The following is a 12,690-nucleotide window of genomic DNA, read 5'->3' as shown; positions in this document are numbered from 1 at the left end:
GACAACCTGCAGGGCAAACTCCTTTAGATTTCAAAATCTGAGAGTCACTTCTCCTTGGGACATTAAATAGCAATAGTCCCACCCTTGCCAAGGGCTTATGTTATAGCCCTGCTCTCTGCAAATGCTGGGGTGAGGCTTGCAATGCTGGGTATGGTTGGGAAGATCACATTTTTCTTAGCTCCACCCTCTCCAAACACTGGGGCAGCAACCGAGCTCCTTGCCATCTCTGGAGCACATGCTCAATTCTGCCATCTCTGGAGCATATGCTCAATCCCTCCAGAACAATGGGACAATCCACAGGGTTCCCCCAATCCCTGGTTTATGTACTCCATCCTCTCCAAGGCCTGGGGCACCAAAACACTTCCTGAGCAACAAGGCAGAAGGCTAGTCCTCTGCCTTCCAGGAAAACTCACCCTCTTCAAGTGCTTGTGTTGGCCCTCTGTCCTTTCCCAAAGTTTCCTGGCTCCAGATTTTACCTCCCATGGGTTTGCATTTGAAATTATTTTCCCTTCCATTTATTGCTTTTCTGACTGGTAGTGGTTCCACTTATACAGGTCACATGAGACTATCATTGATTTTCTATGCAGCATGCAGGAATCATAATCATCAGACAATAGGAATTTTCACAAATCCTTTCTGGATCTCTCCATCTCCAATCCACACTTGTCCTGTAATAAGTGACTGCTTCCACGTGTGGTTAAATCCTCACATGGTACCCTATTCATGTGGGTCTCACTATCTATGGCCCAGAATTTTCCCAGACCATCAATCCCTGTTTTCTTTGCTCCCAAGCATTCAGTTCTCAACTTATCTCTTTCCTGTCACATTTCATGATAATCTACAAGGAGCAGTTTGGAAATTTTCCCAGTTGAGCATCCAGAATGTTGTGTCTAAATTCTAACTTCCATTCAACAGCAGTACTCAATTTGGCCAACTTGTCAGCCATTTTAATACAAGGGCCTTGTAGTTTGCAATGACACATTCTTCATTTCTGTCTATGACTTCATTGGAAGTTCCTTTAGAGTCTACATTTCTTCCAACAGTCTCTTCAAAGCATTCTAGGCCTCTCTATCAAGATCTTCACAACTCTTTCAGAATTTTCCCCTTATCCATTTAAAAAGCCATCCCAATATGTTTGGTGTTTACAAAGTATACCACCCCCACTTCTCAGTGCCAAAATCTGTATTAGTTTGCTAAAGATGCTGGAATGCAATACAGCAGAAATAGAACAGCTTTGAAGGGGTTTTATTGGCATGAAATTGTCAGGAACCTCAGAAAAGCCATGTTTTCTCTACTATGCCAATCTTGTGGTGGCAGACTTACTGCTTAGGGTTTAAACTTTTGATTAGATTATCTCCAGGGAGATGTGGCATGCTCAATTGTGGGTGTGACCTTTTAACTAGATTGAGATTTAATTCCACCATTCAAGGTGGGTCTTTATTAATTTAGTGAAATACTTTAAAAGAAAAAACATTTTGGAGAAAACTCAGAACTGAGAGACATGGAAATCTGTAGGTGCCTGGAGTGCCTAGACAGAGGAGATGCAGACACTCGGAGTAAAGTTGCTTCAGAGATGACTGAGCCAACAGGATGCCCAAACATTTGGAGATGCAGGGCTTAGCAGATGTTGCAATGTGCCTTCCCATGAGGCACTAAGGAAGCCAGAACCCAGAGTCATGTCCTGGAGGAGCTAAGTGAATGCCCACATATGCCAAGCAAGGAATCCCACAGTAAATAGAAATGGACCAGAAGCCAGCCACTTGCTTTCCAAGATGACACAGGTGTTCCAAATGGCATCAGCCTTTCCTGAGTGAAGGTAACATCTTGTTACTGCCTTAATGTGGGCATTTTCTCAGATTTAGAACTAACTATAAACTTGTAACTTATTAAGCTCCCTTTATAAAAGGCACTACATTTCTGGTACATTGTTTCCCAGCATCATTAGCAAACTAGAACAGGAGGAATGAATTAATTTGTAAGTCTATGGTTCTAAGGCCATAGAAATGTCCAAACTAAGGCATCTAGGGAAAGATACCTTGGCTCAAGCAAGGCTGATGAATCCAGAACAACTCTGTCAGCTGGGAAGGCATGTGACTACCATCTGCCCATCATCTGGCTTCTGGTTTCCAACAGCTTTCCATGAGGGAATTTACTTTCTGCATCTCCAAATGAGTGGGTCTCATGTTGGCTCTACTGCTTCTGTGAGTTCTTCCTAAAATGATTCCCTCTTAAAGACTCCAGGAAGCAACAGCACCTTGAATGGATGGAGACACATCTCCATGGAAACACCTAATTAAAACATCACACCCATAAATGGGTGGAACACATATCCATATAAAAATCTTAATAGAAATATGCCACCTTTATTACACTGCTGCTGGAATGCAATATACCAGCACTGGAATGGCTTTTTAAAAGTTTGATAGGTTACAAGTTTACAGTCCTAAGGAAGAGAAAGTGTCCAAATTAAGACACCAATATGAGGTTACCTATACTCAAGAAAGGCTGATGGGTAACACTTCTGCAAGCTGGGTAGTCACATGGCTGGCATCTGCACTTACCTTGCTCCTGGGTTCCATTGCTTTCAGTTTCTATTCCTGTGAGGTTTCCTTTCTTTATTTCTCCAGGGCTGGGTTTCATCTCTTGTTTTCTCTTGACTCTCTCCAGGTTTTGGCTATCTTAACATCTCATGGTGACATCTTCTGGGCTGCAATGATCTGTAAACATCCATGTTTCTGTTCTTCAAGTGCTGACATCTCTATCAGCTCTGCACTGAAGTTTCCAGTAGCTCTGCCATTTCTGTTACTTCTATCATTTCTGTGTCTCTTCAAAATGTTCCCTCTTTTAAAGGATTCCATGAAACTAATCAAAACCCAACTGGAATGGTGGAGTCATATCTCTATTCAAAGGTCACACCCACAACTGATCATTCCACATCTCTGTGGAGATAATCTAATCAAGTTTCCAACATACAGTAATGGATTAGGATCACAAGAAAGATCTGCCTCCACAACACTGGATCAGGATTAAAAATGGCTTTTCTGGGGTACATAATGCTTTCAAACCCACACACCACATAATAATATTGAATTAGAATTAAAGAACATGGCTTCTCTGGGGTGCATAAAAGTTTCAAATTGACACAGGCTGCTACACTCATTTACATGTATCCTGACAATCATTTATACAGAATTTGTCCTTTTAAAGCAATATTCTACATGCTTTTTCAATACCAATGGGTAATCCCCCACAGGACTTATCTACAGAAGTGAAATTAAGCCAAATCTGCACAAAGCATGAAGCACTCAATTTCCTGTCTTCCTTGAAATAATGGAATCCTTTGGAGATTTTTGAGGGATATGGTTATGTCTTAGAGCTCATTTAAGATTTCTATGAGTGTTTCTTTTGACCTCTTATATTGTACCATTTTTGAGATTCTCATTATTTCAGGTATTGCTTTTTCAGCCAGATGATATTTTACAGGAAAATTTTCAACTTGGACCTGATATTTCTGGATTTCCATAGGTATCTGTCACTTTTGTGGTCTCCTTGGGAATGATTTCCTTTGTCATTTTTTAAGGATGTATATCCCAGATGTGAGTATCTTAAATTAAGTTTTAAGCACACTGTGAGTCATAATAAACAAAGACTTTTTATAGTCCTGGTCCTTTTGCTTCTTTTAGGTTATTAACATGAATACAAATAATGGTTGAAATTGAAGCTGAACTGGTATTATAATTAGTTAAAAATTTTGAGGAAAAGAACTCAGAGAAAAAGACAACTGTATAAGATAATGTGAAAATTTCAACTTAAAAATGCTTTCTACTGAAAGTGAACATTAAATACTAGGAGGGTACTTTCATTACTGTTAGAGGAACTGTGAATTCTCACAAAATTCCTGGAAGGAAATTTCATATCATCTAATGCAAAGCCTTAAAAATGTTTACATATTTTCTTTTGTTCATGGGCAGACACTGGGAATCAAACCCAGGTCTCCAACATGGCAAGTGAGAATTCTGCCACTGAGCCATCACACCACCTCATGTTTACATATTTTTTTTATTCAGTATGGTCATACTTCCTGAAGTCTATAAAGTTTACTTTTCTACTCTGTTTTGATTGCAACTTTGATGAGTTGTTACAAACCCTGAGACAGATATTTATAAATGCATCCCCTTAGTCATATAAAAGGATCTGGTTTTGACACAGAAAGTTCATAGACTTTAAAAGCAACTCTGGTTCTGAAACTCATATTTCTTTCTAGGGGTTGATAAATAATTGATTTCGGGTTAATGATACTTGAGAATATTTATTATAAAAATGTCTGTCATTCCCATTATTAAAAATAAGGTTTGTGCAGGTTTAGAAATGAATAGAAAGACTTTTCTTACAAAATGAGGTATTTGCTTTAGTGCTTTTACCAGAAAATTATTTTGAAGTATTACATACCATTTAAATTACAAGTTTTAAAAAATTTCTATTTTTTGACCCTTTTGGATTAATTATTCTAAGCCAATCTAATATTAAAATTTCCCTTGGATATGATTTTGCCTGCTCAGCAGGAATTTAAAGATTTATATTCATAAAATATTTTGGCTTTAAATTTAATGTTCTTTACCTCCTAGGTGGGGCATATATTATATTCAGGTAAGATTTCAACATATGTTATCTCTGCAATATTGTCTAAATATTGGTAGTTGATGTGAATTTTAGTTCAGATAGAAGAAAAGACCCTGAGTTCTGATATCTGGTTTCTTCATAACTGCAAAATGTTACAATTCCTGTTCTGAATGAAGGAGTAGGAAGAATTACTGCCAACAGGAAAAGGGATTGAAAGGAGGGACAGATTGTGGGAGTTGGGAGAAGTGTTCACTTTAGAAAAGCTTATGGAGAAATTGATGACATTTGTCTGAGTTTTCAGGTGGGTGGTGTCTGGTACTACCTGGATCTGGGGGCAGAGTAAAATGAATGAGACACTGTTAGTGTATATCAAGAAAGTTAAGGCTTGGAGAAGGGTCCAAATATTGTTAGGAAAATTAAGTGTATAATAGACATTTATACAAGATAATATGAAGGTTAAGTGGAGGGAACCATTAATTCTAATGGAGAATGAGTAGAAATTAAAATGATCCAAATTGGATAATAAATTCCATACATGTATCATGTGTTGGAATAATGAAGTATTGACTTCTGCTGAGACCCAGAGCCTCAATACATTGCACAGCAGGGTCAGATGAGAGGCTTTAATGCCAGTCAGGGTAGCCTGAAATTCTAGGTCCTGTTCAAGGTGCTTTGCCCTCATAGTACCTCATGTAACTTGGCTGCTAATATACAAGGGCAATTCCATTTTATTCATTTCTCCTAATCTTTTTAGGGACAGTATTATATCAACATGAAGAAATATCTGAAATTATGAAGTACTGCACAGAGGAAAATAAAATATTCACAGAAAAATTATCTGATTTTAAAAAGAAGGTATAAACAATTCTTATGTTTTCCAGATTTTGTCTTTAATTCTTTCCGTGTGTCTTGTGATTTCACTCTTGTTGTATAATTTCTTTCATTACAGAGTCTTTTATCACAGTTTGTTTTTTATAAACAGTCAAAATCTGAAACCAGCATCATGAATGTATAGCATTGTGTTCTTTAGTTTTGTCAGAGTTCACCTACTTGGGGTATGGTTTCAATACCATGGGGCAATTTATATTCTGAATTCTGTGTCCTTTATTACATTTTTTATAGATTACAAAGCAAAAGGATCACATTGATGAAGTCAACAAGTTAAAAATTAGTCTCTCGGAGGAAATGAATACATTTAAGGTAAAAATGCCTTCTTTATCCTGTATCATGCCTTAAAAACAGAAGTACAAGTGATGAGTAATCATTAGTAACCTAAATATGCTTTGTGTAGGATTACAAACAAACACTGAATTTAATCAACAAAACCATGGGTTATATGATAAATTGGATGCAAGTTCCAATGGAATTGGAGGGAGGTCAGAATGTGAAGGACCAGGACTCGGTAAAAGTATTGTTGTAAAATGTTACCACATTTTGACTTTCGAGTTTTGTTTGCACACTAGATGCAAAATTTCACAATTTTTCCATTTTGGAATTTTTAGGCAACTTCTACATTGATACTACAATATCACCTGCGAGGCTTGGCATCCAACAATTGTTCTTTGGAAGGTAGGCTGCTTAGTAGGAATAAATTGTCTCTTAATGAAAATGCTTTGGCATTGGTAGATCAAGAATGATCTCCTCATTTTTGGATTCACACACCTCTGTTCAGACTCCAAAACGTTTTTTGGGTCCATATGCACACCATGTCATACTTAAATCCTCTATAATTTACAGAATATATTAAAAAGCTGCAAGAGGACTGTGAGGCATTGCAGTCTGAGAACAGAGCTTTGGAAGAGGAAAGCAAAATGCTTACAATGAACATACCCAAGCTCAAGAGAACATACAATGAGAGGAAAAAGTACGTGTAAGAGTAAGATGTTCTTGAATTCCCTGTTTCAAATACTATTGTGTGAATGAAGATGTGGACCAATGTAGATAATTTTATCATTTTAAAAATGTTTTTATTATAAACAATGAACAGACATAGAAACATTCTTGACATACAAACATTCTTGACATGGTTACAATCAATGGCTCACAGTATCACCCATCACATACTTGTGTTATTCAACATCATGATCATTGTTTTGAACATTTGCATCTGTTCAGCAAAAGAAATAAAAAAGGAAAAACTCATCTATGCCATACCCATTAACACTCCCTTTCATTGGCCACTAGCCTTTCAATCTACTCAATTTATTTTAATCTTCGTTCCTTCTATTATCTATTTTTAATCCATATTTTTTACTCATCTGTCCATACTGTAGATAAAAGAAGCATCAAACACTAGGTTTTCACAATCACACAAACACACTGAAAAGGCTATATTATTATACAATTATCTTCAGGAAACATGGCAACTGAAACACAGCTCTACAGTTTCAGGCACTTTCCTAGAGCCACTCTAATACACCATAAACTTATTCTAATGCATAAGAATAATCTCCAAGATAACCTCTTAACTCTGTTTGAAATTTCTCAACCATGGACAATTTATTTTGTCTCATTTCTCTCTTCTCCCTTTAGGTCAAGAAGGCTTTTCAATCCCTTGATGCTGATTCCCAGATCATCCTAGAATTTCTCTCCCACATTGCCAGAGAGCTTTAGAACCCTGGGAGTCATGACCCATGTAGAGAGGCAGAGGGCAGTGAGTTTGCTTGCCATGTTGGCTGAGAGAGATAGAGGCCAGGTATGAACAGCAAAAGAGGTTCTCTGGGGGTGACTCTTTCGGCTTATTTTAAGCAGGCATAGCCTGTTCTTTATGGGGATAAGTGTCAAAGGAACAAACCCCAAGACTGAAGGGCTTGGCCTGTTGATATGTTTGTCTCCACTGCTTGTGAGAATATCAGGAATTCTCCAAATGGGGAAGAGGAATTTTCTCCTTTTCTCCCTAATTCCCCAAGGGGACTTCATAAATATTTCTTTATTCATTGTTCAAATCATTCTGGGATTTATCAGGGCATTACACTAACCTGGACTTAGCTACAAAATCTCATGTCCTATTCAAATTTCCATGTACTTATGGCATTCAATTAAACTGTCCATATAAGTTAAATTAGGAAATGCACTAGTCAAAATGTAAATTTTGTACCAAATAAACATTTCTTGCTTTAGTCTCACACAGAAGTCGTTTTAAAAAATGAATAACCATCTATTTTCAACACCCTGCAATAATGACATTTCTTTGTTTTTTCTCATGCAAAACATTTTTTAATTTGCAAAAACAATTTTCAATTTCTACATATAGCCAGTATCATTGTACACTCTAGGCATTTCTAGATTATACCATCTCAGTCTTTATTGTTGATCCTTCCTTCAGGTTTCATATGTGCCCCTAGCCATCCACCTACTATCATTCTCACATTCAGCTTCATTCAGTGTACTTATATTATTGTGCTACAATCAGGTAGTATTGTACAATCCATTTCTGAATTTTTGCAATCAGTCCTGTTGCACAGTCTGTATCCCTTAAGCTCCAATTACCCAATCTCTACCCTATTTCTATCTCCTGATAACCTCTGTCCTTAACTGAAATTCACCAAATTCACTCATTAAACCTAGTTCATATCAGTGAGACAATACAGTAATTGTCCTTGTGTTTCTGGCTAATCTCACTCAGCATAATGTCTTCAAGGTCCATCCATGTTGTTACATGCTTCATGACTTTATTCTGACTTACAGCTGCATATTATTTCATCATATGTATATAACACAGCTTGTTTAGCCACTCATCCACTGATGGACATTTGGGCAATTTCCACCTCTTGGCAATTGTAAATAATGCTGCTATAAATATTGGTGTACAAATGTCCATTTGTATCCTTGCCCTCAAGTCCTCTGAATAGATACCTAGAAATGGTATTGCTGGATCATATGGCAATTCTATACTTAGCTCCCTGAGTAACCGCCAAACTGCCATCCACAGCAGTTGTACCATTTTACATTCCCACCAACAGTGGATAAGTGTGCCTCTTGCTCCACATCTTCTCCAGCACTTGTCATTTTCTGTTTTAGTGATAATGGCCATTCTGGTGGGTGTGACATGTTATCTCATTGTTGTTTTTTTAGTAACTTTTTTTATAGAATAGTATAACATACATACAAAGCAAAGAAATTAAAAAAAAATAGTTTTCAAAGCACTCTTTAAGAAGTCATTACAGGACAGATCCCAGAGCTTGTCATGCACTACCATACAGTCCTCACATATTCTCCCTTCTAGCTGAATTTCCTTCTAGCTGAGGCTAGAGGGCTTAAATATTTTTTATCCTCACAACTGACTTTTTTCTGAATTTTTTGTGAAAAATAACATATATCCATAAAAGCTATACATTTCAAAGCAAAACACCACATAATTGTTGTATGTTGTAGAACATACTTCAAATTTTGACATGGGTTACAATTTCACAATTTTAGGTTTTTACTTCAACCTGCTCTATAATACTGGAGACTAAAGAGAGATCAATGTAATGTTTCAGTATTCATATTCATTGTTAAATTCTATCTTCTATGTATAATCTTGTGGACTCTTATATATTGCCCTAGGTGTCCTTTAGGATTGGCTGGAATGGTCACCAGGTTGTTGGAATGTTGGCAGGTTATGATGGGTAGCGAGGTCTATCTGAAGTTTGCATAAGAGCAACCTCCAGTTGAGTAGCCTCTCAACTCTATTTGGATTTTCTCTGCCACTGATATTTTATTAATTACACTTCTTTACCCCCTTTTGGTGATAATAGAATTGTTGCTTTCATCCCTGAGAGTCATCTCTCACATTTCCAAGGAGACCTTCACCCCTGGTCCCATTAGGGGGTAGGGTGATGATTTCACTTGCGGGGTTGGGCTTAGAGAGACTGAGACCACATATGAGCAACAACAAAGTCCTCCACAAGTAACTCTTAAGCATGCTTATAGTAGTCTAAGCTTCTCTGCTACCTAGGTAAGGTTCACAAGAGTATGCCTCATGATCGAGGGCATGGCCTATTGATTTGGCTGTCCCTAAATTTGGACACAGTACGAGGGAATTCCCTGACGGTAAGGTTTAATAGTTCCATATTCTTTCTCTCCTCCCTCAGGGGACTTTGCCAATACTTTTTGATTATCTGTTTAATATACTCTAGGATTTTTCCAGGCATTACAATAATCTACACAGAATTAAAGGACCTCTTTCTTGCTCTGGGCTCCCTGTGTTTCAGTTGTTCAAATGAGCTATACAGATAGGTTGAATTAGATTATGCATTACAGAAAATTTCAGTTCCAGATCAAATAAACCTTTCTTCTACTGGTCTCCAAAATATGTGTGGTTCTAAAATATAGACACTGTCTTCTTTACCCCTATATTCTGAAATACTTTAACCCCAACCTTTTTGGCTTCATTGTTATCTCTAAACATCAGATTATATACATAAAACAGCCTCTCAAAATCCAGAATAAAAATCACCACTCCAGACTTAATTTGTGTGCTCTAAAAGCTTACAATCTAGGCCCCTATTTTCTTATAAGCATTTAGTAAAGGTGACTATACCATTGTTTTTCTTTTGTTTCTGACTTTTTTCTCACCAAATGCCCCACATGTTCATTCACATCATTGCATGTCTCACGACTTTTTTCCTTTTTGTAGCAGCACAACCTACATTCATAAATATACACCATCATTCACCAATCTACTTCTCCATCAATGCATCCTTCAGCCGCCTGCATTCATCAGGCATCATGTAGAAGGCCCAAAGTCCACAGTCCATCAACATTCTCAACTTTAGGTAATTTCATTCTTCCCAAGAGAAAGACAACCAATAAACACACCCTTGCCAAATAGGAAATCTAAACCTTCTCTTAGCTCTTGTCACTAACCCCACTATTTACCTCGGCTGTTAGCACTATGCTGGTGCTGATGGTTTCATTTTGAGCACAGCTCATAGCATGCAGTAGCAGTTTTCCCCCTGTACCCTGGACTTAAAAAGTCTTTATATAAGAATTATATCTTTGAAGTACTTCTTATGAGAACTAATTCATATTTCTACAGTGAATCAGTGGGAAACGTAGGTCTATACAACCCCTTTCAATCTTGTTCAACTTCAATATGGTAATATTACTTCTAGACCCACTAGAGAATCAACTTCTCTCCTATCTACTCCCTTACATTGGAGTTCAACCTCATTAGCTAATGATTCACCCATCTCTCACTTCTATGTATCTTTAAGCCCCCAATCTTCTGTATTATAAGCCTCTGGTTATACCTTCATGCTAGTCATAAAAATGGAATCATACAGTATCTTTCCTTTTGTGTCTGGCTAATTTCATTCAGCATTATGTTCTCAAGGCTCATCCATCTTGTCATGTGCTTCAGGACATCATTTTGTCTTACTGCTACATAATATTCCATTGTATGTATATTTTATTGATCCACTTGTCTGTTGATGGGCATTTGGTTTGTTTCCATCTTTTGGTGATTGTGAATAATGCTGCTATGAACTCTGGTGTGAAAATGCCTGTTTGTGTCATTGCTTTCAGCTCTTTTGGGTATATAGCAAGTAATGCTATTGTTGGGTCATAGGGCAACTCAGTATTTAGATTCCTAAGGAACCACCAAACAGTCTTCCACAGCAGCTGCACCATTATACATTCCCACCAGCAGTGCATATGTGTCCCAGTTTTTCCACATCCTCTCCAACATTTATGGTTTCCTGTTTGTTTAATAGAAGCAATTCCTATAAGTATAGGGTGGTATCTCATTGTAGTCTTGATCTGCATTTCCCTTATAGCCAATGAAAATGAGCATCTCTTCATGTGTTTATAAGCCATCTGTATTTGCTCTTCAAAAAATGCCTATTCACATCTTTAGCCCATTTTATAATTGGGTTGTATGCTCTTTTGTTGTTGAGTTGTATGATTTCTTTATATATGCAGGAAATCAAATCTTTGTCCAATATGTGATTTCCAAATATTTTCCCCCATTGAGTTGATTGCCTCTTCACCTTTTTGACAAAGTCTTTTGAGGTGCAGAAGCATTTGATTTTGATGAGCTCCCATTCATCTATTTTTTCTTTTGTTATTTGTGCTCTGGGTGTAAAGTTTAAGATGCTACCTCCTACTACTAGGTCTTGAAGACATTTCCCTACATTTCCTTCTGGAAACTTTATGGTGCTAGTTCTTATATTTAGATGTTTGATCGACTTTGAGTTCATTTTTGTGTAGGGTGTAAGATAGGGGTCCTCTTTTATTTTTGTGGCCATTGATATCTACTTCTTCCATGCCCAATTATTGAAAATACTGTTTTGTCCAAGTTCAGAGGATTTGGGGGCCTTGTCAAAAATCAGTTGACCATACATTTATTTGGTGGTCTATCTCTGCACTCTTGATTTGATTCCATTGGTCAATGCTTCTGTCTTTGTGCCAGGAATGTACTGTTTTGACCCTTCTGGCTTTATAATAGGTTTTAAAGTCAGGGAGTATTAATCTGCCCACTTCATTCTTCTTTGTTTAGGATGGTTTTAGCTATTAGGGGTCTCTTTCCCTTCCAGATGAATTTGCTAGTGGGGTTTTCCAAATCTTCAAATCAGGTTGTTGGAATTTTGATTGGTACTGTGTTGAATCTGTAAATCAATTTAGGGAGACTTGACATCTTAACTATATTTAGCCTTCCTATCCATGAGCAGGGAATGTCTTTCTACCTATTTAGATCTCCTTTGATTTCTTTTAGCATATTACCTAGTTTTCTGTGAACATACCCTTTACATCCCTAGTTAAGTTCATTCCTAAGTATTTGATTTTTTACTTTCTATTTTGAATGGAATTTTTTCCTTAACTGACTCCTCAGCTTGGTTATTGCTTTTGCATAAAAATGTTACTGATCTTTCACATTAATTTTATATCCTGCCACCTTGCTGAATTTGTTTATCAGCTCAAGTAACTTAGCTGTAGATTTCTCAGGATTTTCCAAATATAGCATCATATCATCAACAAATAATTAGAGTTTTACTTCTTCCTTTCCAATCCGGATGCCTTTTATTTCATTTTCCTGCTTGATTGCTCTAGCTAGAACGTCTAACACAACACTGAATAACAATGGTA

At 37.1% G+C, this 12,690-nt stretch overlaps 1 protein-coding gene across 22 annotated transcripts in view; it reads left to right on the top strand.

The window, feature by feature from the left end:
* The window catches only part of LOC143646791 (transport and Golgi organization protein 1 homolog), a 54,089-nt gene that overhangs the window by 18,040 nt on the left and 23,359 nt on the right, over positions 1-12,690 (top strand). For 15 of the 22 annotated variants that reach the window (XM_077116153.1, XM_077116133.1, XM_077116150.1 and 12 more), the window contains 6 exons: positions 4,626-4,647; positions 5,375-5,475; positions 5,743-5,820; positions 5,912-6,022; positions 6,123-6,189; positions 6,358-6,484. In XM_077116153.1, the coding sequence (XP_076972268.1) occupies positions 4,626-4,647; positions 5,375-5,475; positions 5,743-5,820; positions 5,912-6,022; positions 6,123-6,189; positions 6,358-6,484 (506 nt within the window). Of the gene's footprint in view, positions 1-3,525; positions 3,597-4,625; positions 4,648-5,374; positions 5,476-5,742; positions 5,821-5,911; positions 6,023-6,122; positions 6,190-6,357; positions 6,485-7,152; positions 7,316-12,690 lie in introns of all 22 variants that reach the window. The other 7 variants (XM_077116148.1, XM_077116147.1, XM_077116149.1 and 4 more) reach the window with 4 other exon arrangements.

This window comes from Tamandua tetradactyla, chromosome 9 (genome assembly GCF_023851605.1).
Source record: "Tamandua tetradactyla isolate mTamTet1 chromosome 9, mTamTet1.pri, whole genome shotgun sequence".
NCBI lineage: Eukaryota > Metazoa > Chordata > Mammalia > Pilosa > Myrmecophagidae > Tamandua > Tamandua tetradactyla.
Note: the sequence above shows the minus strand (reverse complement) of the source record. Positions and strands in the feature narration are given on the sequence as shown.